Below are 12,451 nucleotides of genomic sequence, written 5' to 3'. Positions count from 1 at the left end.
CAGGTTTTGCTTATTCAAATCTTCAAATGAGATTCTGTTCTTGGTAAAAGCTTAAAAACCTTATTTTTATTCTCCTGCTAAGTTATGAACAATTTGAGAATGTCTTTATCCTGGGACTCAATGGCTTTTAAGTGTGTTGTGTCCTGTGAAAACTATCAGCCGAGTTATGCATCAGTAAAATCATTTCTTCTCGGCTGCTATCAGCACAAAACAGTAAAGTCTTGCCAACTACTTAGCTGCCACCTAGGAGGTCTAAATTTCACTAAAACAATGATCTATAATTTTTATAATTGATCTAATAATAAACAATGTAATATAATAATATATAACGTAGATAATTTCGGAGACCACACTGCCTTTCCATGACGATAAAATAAAAGTCCAAAATAGGGATAAAATCCTTTTTAATAGACAGTGTAATATAATAATAAACAATGTAATATAACAATATAATAAACAATGATCTATAATTTTTATAATTGATCTAATAATAAGCAATGTAATATAATAATATAATAAACAATGATCTATAATCAATAATCTATTTATTAAGAAATAAATGTAGCAGCAATGGACATTTGATATTAGTAATTATGAGAATACACATATTTTTGATACAGAGCCTTTAAAGCTATTTGCCCAAGTAGTTTTAAAATTATATTAAAGAATTGCATAAGGACACACAGTTAATCGCTTTTTTATTTTTTCCAATAGTAAGCTAACTAAACATGCAACTTTTCAGCAGAGCGAATAAACATGGGAACATTTCCTCATCCACATAGACACTTTCTCAATTATAATCGGTTGCAGCAGCATATATACTCAGGGCAGGGAGGGGGGGGGGTGAAAAACCGGGCAATCCCTCTCCTCCTGGATACAGCCATGTTTGACATGCATTTACTATTTTTATGATTTATCTTCATATATCAAAATGTATAGTAAATATCGTCCTTCAAAACAAATTGTTTTGCATAGAGAAAAAAATACTGCACAATCTCTTGGCAAGCAAGCGAAACTCTTTGCCGAATCCGCACAAAGTCTATTCAATTAAGAATTTCAATTATTTCCTTTATTAAAATTTAACTACATGTTAATTAATACTTTGAGATAAATTGCTGAAAACATGACCAGGAAGTGACAACATTATTTAAATTTTTCAAGGATCTGAATTTTAATCTGAATTACATTGTTATTTAATATTGTTATATGAGGTATCCACTTTTTTTTTTCAAGAAATCGAAAACTATTTTTACAAAGTCAACACTTTTATAGACATCTTTAAAAGCTAGTTAGTTGCACAGAGTAGGCGTTTATTTAAGGAAGACAAGATGTTCTGAAAGAGTTTTGGAACCTAGCCAAGAGTATTGGCGGTTCTGGCATCTCTTTTGCCAAGGGCAAAATCTTAAATAGGCTCCCCCGCCTGTCCCCGAAAAATCTTCACGCCACAGTTTAAAAACATCTTCATTTATCAACAAAATTATATATTGATTAATTTATAACTTATTCTTTTTAATTTTTATTATCTTAATTAATTATTATTATTATTTAATAATTTTTTTTATTTCATTAATTAATTAATAATTTATTAATTACTTTCGTTTATTAATTGCGTTTCTACTTTATTTTAATAAAATAAAATTCCAAAATCCCAAAAAGATTATAACCGTTATATTATTTATTTGAAATTTTGCGTTCCTAAAATTTCTGCACCCGGGGAAATTGCCACCTCTGCCCCCCCTCCCCATTATAGCTGTCACTGACCAAGAGTTCTGAACATGTGGACATTTGGTGCTCTGTGGGATATTTCACTATTCTTTACCAAAATTATAATAATGTGCCATAAGACAATGATGAGTATGTAAGTAGTTGTTTCTCCCCTATTGGTAAACATGCTTGCAATTTATGGTATCGTAAACATCATAAAAAGGGAAAAGAAATTTCCCATAGCTCTAAGGTACCCAGAGCACAATGATATCAACATTGCAAGAACAGATGAGATCAACTTATTCGTTTGCATGAATCTCAGTGGGGAAAGTTTCGGAGGAGGAGCATTTATATTGACAAGGGACACAGACTAACCTTTATCTTTTTCTTCATGAGCTTCACCTGAACTCAAAGGTATTCTATAAGTATCAGCGTTACTGGAATAGATGAGATCAGCCAATTCATTTGCAGGAATCTCAGTGGGGAAAGAGTTTCGGAGGAGGAGCATTTATATTGACAAGGGACACAGACTAACCTTTATCTTTTTCTTCATGAGCTTCACCTGAACTCAAAGTTATTCTATAAGTATCAGCGTTACTGGAATAGATGAGATCAGCCAATTCATTTGCAGGAATCTCAGTGGGGAAAGAGTTTCGGAGGAGGAGCATTTATATTGACAAGGGACACAGACTAACCTTTATCTTTTTCTTCATGAGCTTCACCTGAACTCAAAGGTATTCTATAAGTATCATCGTTACTGGAATAGATGAGATCAGCCAATTCATTTGCAGAAATGTCATCAGGAGAAGGAATCTCATCTGTATGACACAAATTTAAAAAATACTTCTTTCCACTTTTTTCGTCTCTATACTTATAGCATTTTCCTGCAAAAGAAAAGCCTTTGTTTCATCCTTTTAATAATTAAAAATAAATAGCTAAAATTAGAACTATGAGTCAATTGATGCCCAAAGCTTTGATGCAGTATATACCATATGGTTCCGTTCCTTCTAAGTCAACACTTTTCCCAGGCACTCACCTAAATTATGTCCTTATAACTAGGCTAGATTCTGACAAAAGTACAAGTCCAGCACTGGCAGCCGGATTTCACGTCACCCGATAAAAAAATGCGAATATTCAGTTCGTTTCAATTTTGACCCAGAGTTCAAAAATTCGTCAGCCAAATTGGATTAAAACAAATAAGGGCTTCCAAAGTATGACTCGGTATTTAAGTCATATGGTGTTCTTTTCAAGTAGACGTTCTTCTTTTTCCAGGGCGTTTTCTAGGAAGACATCAAAGAATTCCGCCATGAATAAGACATGCTAACCAGGATTCCTAGAACAACTTCACCAAACTGTTTTCGTTTCAAAAAATCATCATCTTCTGCCAAAACTTTAGCATTAGGCTAACGGCCTAATACCACCTAGTAGGCCAATTTTAGTTACAACTATGGAGGATCCTCATTAAAAGAATGTTAGACCTCTAAGGACCTTTATAAAATTCAATAGGAGTGTAACGAGATAAGGGGATACGCAATCGAAAAAATATATTAGCGATCCAGAGACCGTTTACAGAAGAATTTTCCGATGTTGTCACAAAGATGTTTCATTAATTAAAACATTTTTATTATGGTATAAATATACAAATATTCAGTTCCATTACTTATGTTTAATAAATTTTGTACAAGAAATTGAGAATTTGAAAACAATTTATATCTCTAAGTGTATTCAAAGATGTATTTGAGCGTCCATAGCTCTATGCTCAATTTTTAAAATGCTGATGTCTGATAACAGAAATTATTATTGTAATTACGGCTGATTATTTTGAACACAATGCTCTGAATCCTGTTTATCATCTGTAAAGTTGGTCATCATACAGATAAAGTATCAGAGCTGACAAAGACCACACCATCATTCCATTATACAGAACAAGAGAAGATAACAAGAAAATTTGTGAAGACAATGAATAAAATCTATGCGGATATTCTAAATTGAAAGAAAAACTCTTTTAAAATGTATTTTAGTTTTTAAATTTATTTTACCAATGATATTTTTGAGTAAGTTTGTTTTATTTTTATTTGTTTTATATTTTATTTCGCTGATGATGGCTCTTCCATATATAGCCGAAATATCCGCTTAGTTTCTATTCATTGTGTTATTCATTGTTTCAAAATAAAATACTGAAAACAAAGGCGTATCCAGGATCTCTGTTCGAGGGTGTTCGACGGGGGTGGGGGAGTATAAAAAAAAACTTCTAAACGCATCAAAATTTTGTGTATATGCATTTTCGTTACACTTGTACGACTCGGACCAAAAATTTCGGAAGAGAAGGGGGTTTAACCCGGTACCCACCCCTGAATACAGCCTTGACTAAAAAGCAACACTATGTGGCAGATAATTTTTGCAAACGAATAGCCTAGCGATAGCTTTTCCACGTAGATCAACCAAGTTACTTTAATTAGGGACGGGGGGTAAAGACTAAATAAAATAATTTAAAGCTTGTTTTCGGTATATTGAATGCCAGTAATATATTCCATTTTCTTTATTTTCACAATATTTAGCTTTGACGCCTTCTTCCTTTTGTTTTAATTCCAAACCTTCCATATACCATTAAATATATGTTTAATTAAATCATTAATTAATTTATTTTATTAAATTTTAATTATGTTTACTTAAATAATACCGTTAGATATAGCATGGACTTTAATCAAGCGCATTGTTAAAAGTACGAGGATCAGATTTTTTTAGAATTCTAGAATCTATAATTTACGATATTTAGGGGCGCCACAGTCGAGACTACAATTAGATGTTTTAAATTATGCTTGATTAAACATAGAATAATTCTAGTAGAAAAAGAGAAATAATGCAGCACCATCTATTTAATGTTTAAGTACCATCTATTTAATGTAATGGAAATCAACTGTCGATAAGACCCGCTTATCCTTAGCTTCGTTTTCCAGAATCAAAATGCACTATGGGAAATTTTTACCGGTTAAGGGTAAAAGATAAGAAGAGTGGAATTTCTAGTATTTTAATACAAATGCAATATCATTGTTTATTGATAGTAGGATGTGAAAAAAAGTTCTATTTTAAGATTTGTTTTCATCTTATAAAACAATAAAGTAAATAAAACTAACATAATAAACAACAAAATCATTTCATTTCACAAAATAATTCATTTTAACAAAGATTCTTTAAATTAAACCAACACCAAATTAGCAAGACTGTCAGCTCGCTTCACATGAGTCAAGTTTCCGTGCCGTGAGGTGGGGGCGCTGATTTCTTGTTGCCATCGAAGAGGCAGGTAGCAAAATTGTAGGCGGTTCATTTATGGAAAAACTCATTTTTTGCAGGGGCGAATCACAAACTCTTTTTTCTGTTATTTCATTCTCGATGCCTAAACAACATACAAGATGAAAAAAAAAATGTACCTATATTTGGAACAACTAATTTTGGAGCAGTTTGTTCTTCTTGAGTGACGGGAGTCGTTCTCAAAGCTGGAAACGGTTCATCCAAGCTTGGTTCTCCCTAGAACAATAAAAAAAGTTAAGACTAACAAACATGCGGTATTTAATTGAGTCTGTTACATAAGAACTAGATAGCCCATTCTCTTACGAACCCCTGCTCTCTCCCTCTTCTCATTTCCATATTCCAAACATCAAAAACAAGAAGAACAATTCTTTTCTTAAGACAGTGAAATGTTTTTTGAATTAATGACACAATGTCCAAGGGCCGTCCTCAGGAAAACATAAATATATAAAAGAAGAAAGACTTACAACAACATGCGACCAATAAAAACTAAAATGATTTTTTAATTTTTTTTAAACAGTCCCAGCGTTCTTAGTTCAGCGAAGTTCAACCAGGACTGATAAATGAATTCAGAAGAAAACAAGGCAATTCATTGAAATGAAAGAAGAATGATTAAAAACAGGTTCTTATTGCTAATCCCGCCTTTTTGGCAGGTCTATTTATGTACCAAAGGTCTAGCCTCAAAGGTCTATTTGTGACTGGCTCTGTGTAAAAAAAATAAATAAAAAGAAAAAGCAGACATTAACACAGAACCAGTCATAAATAGACCTTTGAGGTTAGCTGCAAAAAGGCAAGATTGGCAATACGAATGTATTTTAATTATTCTTCTTTCATTTCAATGAATTGCCTTGTTTCATCTCACTTTGTTTATCAGTCCTGGTTGAACTTCGCTGAAGTAAGGATGCTGGGACTGTTTAAAAAAAATTCATTTTAGTTTTATTGGTCGCATGTTGTTGTAAGTCTTTCTTCTTTTATATATTTATGTTTTGCTGAGGATGGCCCTTGGACATAGGGCCGAACTATCAATTAAAAAAAAAAATATCACTGTCTTAAGAAAAGAATTCCCTATTGTTCTTCTTGTTTTTGATGTTTGGAATATGGAAAGGCAGTGTGGTCTTCGTCGCTATTTATTTCCATATTCATATTTTATTTTTCAATTGTGTATTTTAATGTGCTTGATAAGCAGGAATTTGAAACTGCAGAGAAATTACCAAAGCAACTCAGCTAAGGTGATACACAATTTTTTCTGTAACATTGGTCCAACAAATAAGAGCCAAAGTTGGTCCGTTTGCACTGGAGATTCTTCTATTTAAAAGAAGAATCGCTGATTGACAAAAATGCTAAATTCAGCTACTTTCATTAACATTGGCATAATAAATACACATTTTAATTCATTTCTATTAAATGTAAAACGAAATTTCTACAATTTTATTCTTTTTTCCAAGCTCGGATTTGACTGTGCGGTTCAGGTTTAAAATATTCCTATTATAAAAAGATTTAGGATTCTGGTGAAAACAAATTCAGCTACTTTCAGTAACACTGGCATAATAACTACACATTTCAATTCTTTTCTATTAAATGTAAAACGAAATTTCTACAGGTTTATTCTTTTTTCCATGCTCGGATTTGACTGCGCGGTTCAGGTTTAAAATTTTCCTATTATAAAAAGATTTAGGATTCTGGTGAAAACAAATTCAGCTACTTTCAGTAACACTGGCATAATAACTACACATTTCAATTCTTTTCTATTAAATGTAAAACGAAATTTCTACAGGTTTATTCTTTTTTCCATGCTCGGATTTGACTGCGCGGTTCAGGTTTAAAATTTTCCTATGATAAAAACATTTAGGACTTGGTGAAAACAAGACGCAACATTAGCACTCAAAGTTGCAGATCGGATGAATAGCTCCAAATTCCAAAACCTGGGCACATTTCTGACCCTGAGTCACCTCATCTCTACTTCTGGGTAATCAGAAGAAGCCAAGGCGATTTTTGTAAGGAAAGCAATTGTGTCTCTTCTAGGTCAAGAAGATAGGAGACAGGCAAGCACAGAATTTATGAAACTCAGGAACAAAGTAGCCAATCCTGTTGTATCTCAATAAGGGGAACAAATGGCCTAACAGAAAAGAAGGTCAAGCCCTTACCAAGTCAATATTCATCAGGTCCAGAATTCAGGGGCATAATTTGCTATGGGGCAGGGGGGGGGTGAATTGCCCATCCCAGATTTCGGTTTGCCCCCCAGACCCCAGTTTACCCCCCCCCCCAGCTGAAATTTAGTTTCTTCAAAAATCTTCTCAACACTAAGATAAGCCTGCATAATTCAAGTATCAAGAGAAACAGATCAGTTTTCTCTAGTTTATATTTACCTTTATAGTAGGCTACTATAAAGCAACGTTAACGTACTTTTATAGTACTATATAGTACCTTTATGGCACCAAATCGCTTATTTTTTAGTTTTTACAGTTATTTTCACTTGATTTGGGAAAATTGCAAAAATTGGCTCAAACTTTGCCCCCCCCCCCCACTCCTCCAGGATTTTGACAAAATTACACCACTGCCAGAATTCAGAGGAAAAATTCCCCTTTAATAACAAGTTATGACAATTATGAATTTATGTCCTCATAGGAAAACATGGAAGATATAATAACTGGTCACGAGTAGTTTTTAAGGTTTTGCAATTTTAAAATCAAACGAACTGACTGAACATATACTTAATCAGAATATTCTTATGGCTTGTCTCCGGGGAGCAAATTTACACTGTCTCAGGCAACTTTCTGTACCTGGTTTCCACAGTTGCAGAAAAAAAAATAGATGAACCAGAAGTGGAAGAGGGGGGTAGAAATACTCAAAAAAAAGAACATACCCCACTCAAAGGTATTAGTACCAAATCTGAGCTTGAAGAAAAAACAGACAAAAGCACTATCCTTTACAGTAGCTTAATGCTCACAGGTCATTATGGGAAGGCTGTACAGCCTACACTCCAATAAAGCCTGCAAGAATAGAGAAGAATTTGCTCCTACAATTCCACAGTTCTATCCCAACTTGATATAACCACCCTGTACAATATCAGGAATAATACCACATCGACTATAGATCCGAAGATTGGGCCAAGATGGATTGAGTCTGAATTCCAGATTTCTCCTATTCTGGCTCTTTAGACTGACCAGCCTGCACTTATATCAAAATTCACACGGCAAAATACATTCTTACCCCCCCCCCTCCCCAAACACTAAAATTCAACGTCATGAGAGCAAGCAGAACTCTTTTCAAAGACAAACCAGATAGCACTAAATATTCAACTATAATCATAGAGGAAGGCATCAAAGTAAAAGCCCAAAATCTAAGAGATACACATCTAAGTGCAGCAGAAAATTCAATCCAGAAATTGTCCGATCGAATGGCCCCTCTCACCCCACTCCCTTCTTCATGGAAGCCTACCAAATTAGGAGAGCCAGAGAACACAAAACAGAAGTACTCAATAAAAAGAAGAACTGCTTCCAGATACATATGAGCAAAGAAACATTCATTGCTCTGAAAAAGCCAAAGCAGTAGTGAACAAAACGGTTTTCAAGGCATGTGCTCAACCTGGAAAGACTACATCTCAAAATGACCAAAACTTGCCTTCAAATGAAATGTCATTTGTTCATGAATAGAATTTCCGGCAATTACAAAACTAGTAATGCAAAGGTTACATTGTCTTACAACAGAAGAAACTACCTTAAGACTGCCAAAGATATTGCTCACGTTGTTGCCACTCATTTACAAAAAGAGGTATCCATGCTACTTGGAGCAAGGTCTAGAGTATCTAAATTGCACGAAATTCTCAACGATACAGAAATAAGTACAATGAAGCACATAAGTTACTAGGAGTACACCTGGATCAGAGGGCTGATTCCCAACCAATCTTCTTTGACCTTTAAAGAGGTGAATCCTTTCTGATACTACTACTACTAACAGCTCACTGCAGCACCTAGCCGCCTGTGGCCAACATAGTGGCCCAAGCTCGTCCTCAAATACAATCTACCTAACATTCTTCCAACACCCCAATTTACCCAAAGCTTCATTCTTTACATCTTCCTAAGTAGTTGTACGACGAATATTACCAAATTAGAAAATGTATAAAACATAGCAAGCAAAATGCCCCAAGCACTTTCCACAAATTGGTCCTCCTGTTTGAGGAGCAAGAATCTTCCTCTTTGAATGACCACTTGAATCACATAATACTTGCATGTAAATCCATCCATAAAAAAATAGTACATATAAAGAAACTGTTCAGAAATACAAACCTCAAACCCAACATTTATAAGTTGCTGCTCTTATACCTCCCAGTTCACTCTGAAAGATTGCCGTGTAGAAGCGTCATAAATTTCATGAGAGGCTCCAAAGCTGCATAGAAGAGTCAATGCACATTAACATTACGCATTGATCCCTCACCTCCAGTAATAACATCATCATAAAGCCAAAAAGAGACCAAAACGGACTCCAGAAGCCTCTCCCATCAAAAAAGAAGCATGGGAATTGTTGTCTATCCAACCGTTCTTATATTTTTGATTTGTATCATTTCAAGGTTGGTTTCACTCATCTGTGCTCTAATACTTTTACTCCATTCAACATTCTCAAGTATAAAAGGCAAAGCTCTCGTTTCACCAGTAGTAAAGAGCCATAAGCCTTCATAATATTTTTTTTCATAGCTTGGTTGCTGCGACCCCCCCCCCCATCCATAAACCTTCAACAGCCATTACGTCATTTGCGCTTTACTGTAAACCAAATGTATTGAAAACATTGTTTTTGTAATTATAACATTGAAAAAAAAACCACTAAAATTGAATTGTTGGAAAATTAAAAACCGAAAGAGTATTTAGGTACATAATCGCCAATTTCCATAAGGTTTGTGCATTTTGTGGTAAAAGCACAAAAATTGGCACACATATTCAGAAAAATACGGAGAATCTGACAGGGGGCAGATACACATTTTCTGAGCGCGTTTTTCAACGTTTCATCACGTTTTCCCGCGCGGAAAATCGTGTATTTTTGAACTTGAAAAATTTTGACGTTTGAAGGGTCGTTTCAGGTTGATTCGGGTCTGCTGATTCTGAACATTTGCCCACTTTTGAAATCAGAGCAGTAGTTTCTGAGTTATCGTTATTTTCATCATCGCGGGTCATACTCTTTTCTGTATACTGAGGTAGTAGATGCGCTTAGGGTATCTTTCATGGCTAAATCGAGTATGCTGAGTCTGAAAATGTCCTTACTTTTAATATCCAACCATCCGTTACTGAGTTATAGTCACTTTCATCATCGCCGGTTGTAGACTATTTTTCATACTTCTGCATTACAAACTCTGGTTCACCTTAATGTTCCTTAATGAAACTCGTTCATCAGAACGAGTTTCAAATCAAGAAGTTGAAAAATGAACTAAGTGGGCTGGTCAACAATCCTCAAGCTCTTCAAAGGCTTCTGCTGATCTCACTGGAGCTAAGTTGAATGCTGGATGAATTCAGCCAGACCAAAGAAACAAGTACAAATCACCGCGAAATGGGACAAGCTTTTCAAAAGAATTTTTCCAGAGACTGCAGATCTCTTATTAGTACTGTCGAGTCTTGAAGAAATCCCTACGAAGGGGATGTGAATCAGCTTTACACTCTGAATTCACACCGCCTGGCAGAAGATACGGCAATACGAAACCTGAAGCGACTTGAAGACTTGGGAATTGCAGGATACAAAAAATTTATTCAAGAGCGTATGGTTTCCCACAAGAAAGCAATTAGAGACACGTTACCGAGACAGAACATAGTCCTGTTCGTTTTGCCAATAAAAAAAATCTACCTCCAAGTCTCAGCTGCAGGTAAAGTACAAGCAGTCCAACTGCAGCCTCTTCAGTCGTTTGTACATAGGCTGCAAGGGTAGAGGGGCACCTGACTGAATGTTTCCAGCACGAGAACCAGCCTTTTCCAGCTTCCCTATCTGAGTACGAAAAGCTACGGTCTGGAAAAAAATCTGACACAGTTGACTGTCTGACGGCAGAGCTAGAAGAGCCACTGCCCAGCAGTCTCCCAACCGTCGACTCAATTGTACTAGAAGGTATGTTCTAGTACACCTCATCCTTCCTAAGCCTGGAGTTAGTTTCGGTGAATACGCTCACTCAAATTTCGCTACCTACATTAGAAAGCAACAGTCCCAAACCGACGCTCAAAGGATTGATCTCGTCTTTGACATCTACACTGACGACAGCCTAAAAAACGGAGCACGTGAACGCAGAGCAACTTCGTCTTATGCCATAAAAATCACAGACCGAACCCCCGTTCCTCGGATGAATGGGTGTGACTTTTTGAAATCAACTGACGACAAGAGTCGGCTCTTCCATTTTTTGGCGACTAAGGTAGTCAAGGAATTGCAGGACATCTTTGTAGTAGCCACTCTTGGAGAAACAGGCCTCACACTTACCAACCACGAAGAAGGTGACACTCGTGTAATGCTCCATGCCTTCCATCAGGCCCAGTGTGACTATAACTTCATAGCCATCAGAACTGTGGATTCTGATATAGTTGTAATTGCAACAGCCTTGTTCCAGCAGCTGCAGATTCAAAACCTGTCTGTCATCTATGGGCATGGAGCAAGGACGAAAATACTGCCCATTCACGATATTACTTATCGTCTAGGACTTGACATGTCTCGCATCCTTCTCTGTTTGCATGCCTTCTCTGGATGTGATACGACTTCTTTTTTTGCTTTTCATGGAAAGCATGGTCTTTGGAAGACCTGGAAAGCTGTGGAATTCATTCTTCCGACTTCAGTTACTCTGAGTACATCAGGAGCCCCGCTCCTAGATTGTCACTTTACACGACACCCAGCGATTCGTCGTCGTTCATTACGAAAAATCAAGTGGCTTGTCTGAAGCAAACAGTCTGTTGAAGGAGCTTATTACGCGAGAAACAGCCGGAATGGAAAGACTGCCCCCAACAGCGGCTGCTCTTGAGCAGCATATCAAACGCGCTTACTTGCAGGTCCAGATCTGGGCATCAGCGCGTTGTCCGGAACTTTCCCCAGCTTCCCTTAAATGCACATATCTCTGTTCGTGCAAAGGTTGTGATAATCAGTAGAATCAGTAGTGCAATTTTTGTAGCTTTAATTGTCAGAAGCTGATTTCGACCTGTATCCTGTCTGTGAGAACCTCATTTTCTTTTCTAGCAATCTTTATGATGAAACAAGTCGAAATCGACTATTTCCTTCCTATGATCCATGTGATTGTTTAACTATTTTGAAATACCTGAAGTTGTTTAGTATTCTACATTTTATCATCATAGTAGTATGCTTCTTAAGTCCGAAGTTCCTTAAGTCAAGCTGTTTGAGTAGAATAAATGATTTTTTTTTTTTTTTACTGAAAGCTTATTTTATTGAGAAGATCTGAAACGGTAATTAATTACTTACAGTCAAAAACGTA

The 12,451-nt window shown here is 35.9% G+C and overlaps 1 protein-coding gene across 4 annotated transcripts in view; it reads right to left on the bottom strand.

Moving 5' to 3' along the window:
• LOC148951936 (PIH1 domain-containing protein 1-like) overlaps positions 1–12,451 on the bottom strand; it is a 71,541-nt gene that overhangs the window by 44,940 nt on the left and 14,150 nt on the right. For all 4 annotated transcript variants that reach the window (XM_089089420.1, XM_089089418.1, XM_089089419.1 and 1 more), the window contains exons 3-4: positions 5,133–5,229; positions 2,400–2,588 (exon numbers count right to left, since the gene is read on the bottom strand). In XM_089089420.1, coding sequence (XP_088945546.1) covers positions 2,400–2,588; positions 5,133–5,229 — 286 coding nt within the window. The remainder of the gene's footprint in view (positions 1–2,399; positions 2,589–5,132; positions 5,230–12,451) is intronic.

This window comes from Artemia sp. Qi Xiang Cuo, chromosome 5 (genome assembly GCF_049724085.1).
Source record: "Artemia sp. Qi Xiang Cuo chromosome 5, ASM4972408v1, whole genome shotgun sequence".
Lineage (NCBI taxonomy): Eukaryota > Metazoa > Arthropoda > Branchiopoda > Anostraca > Artemiidae > Artemia > Artemia sp. Qi Xiang Cuo.
Note: the sequence above shows the minus strand (reverse complement) of the source record. Positions and strands in the feature narration are given on the sequence as shown.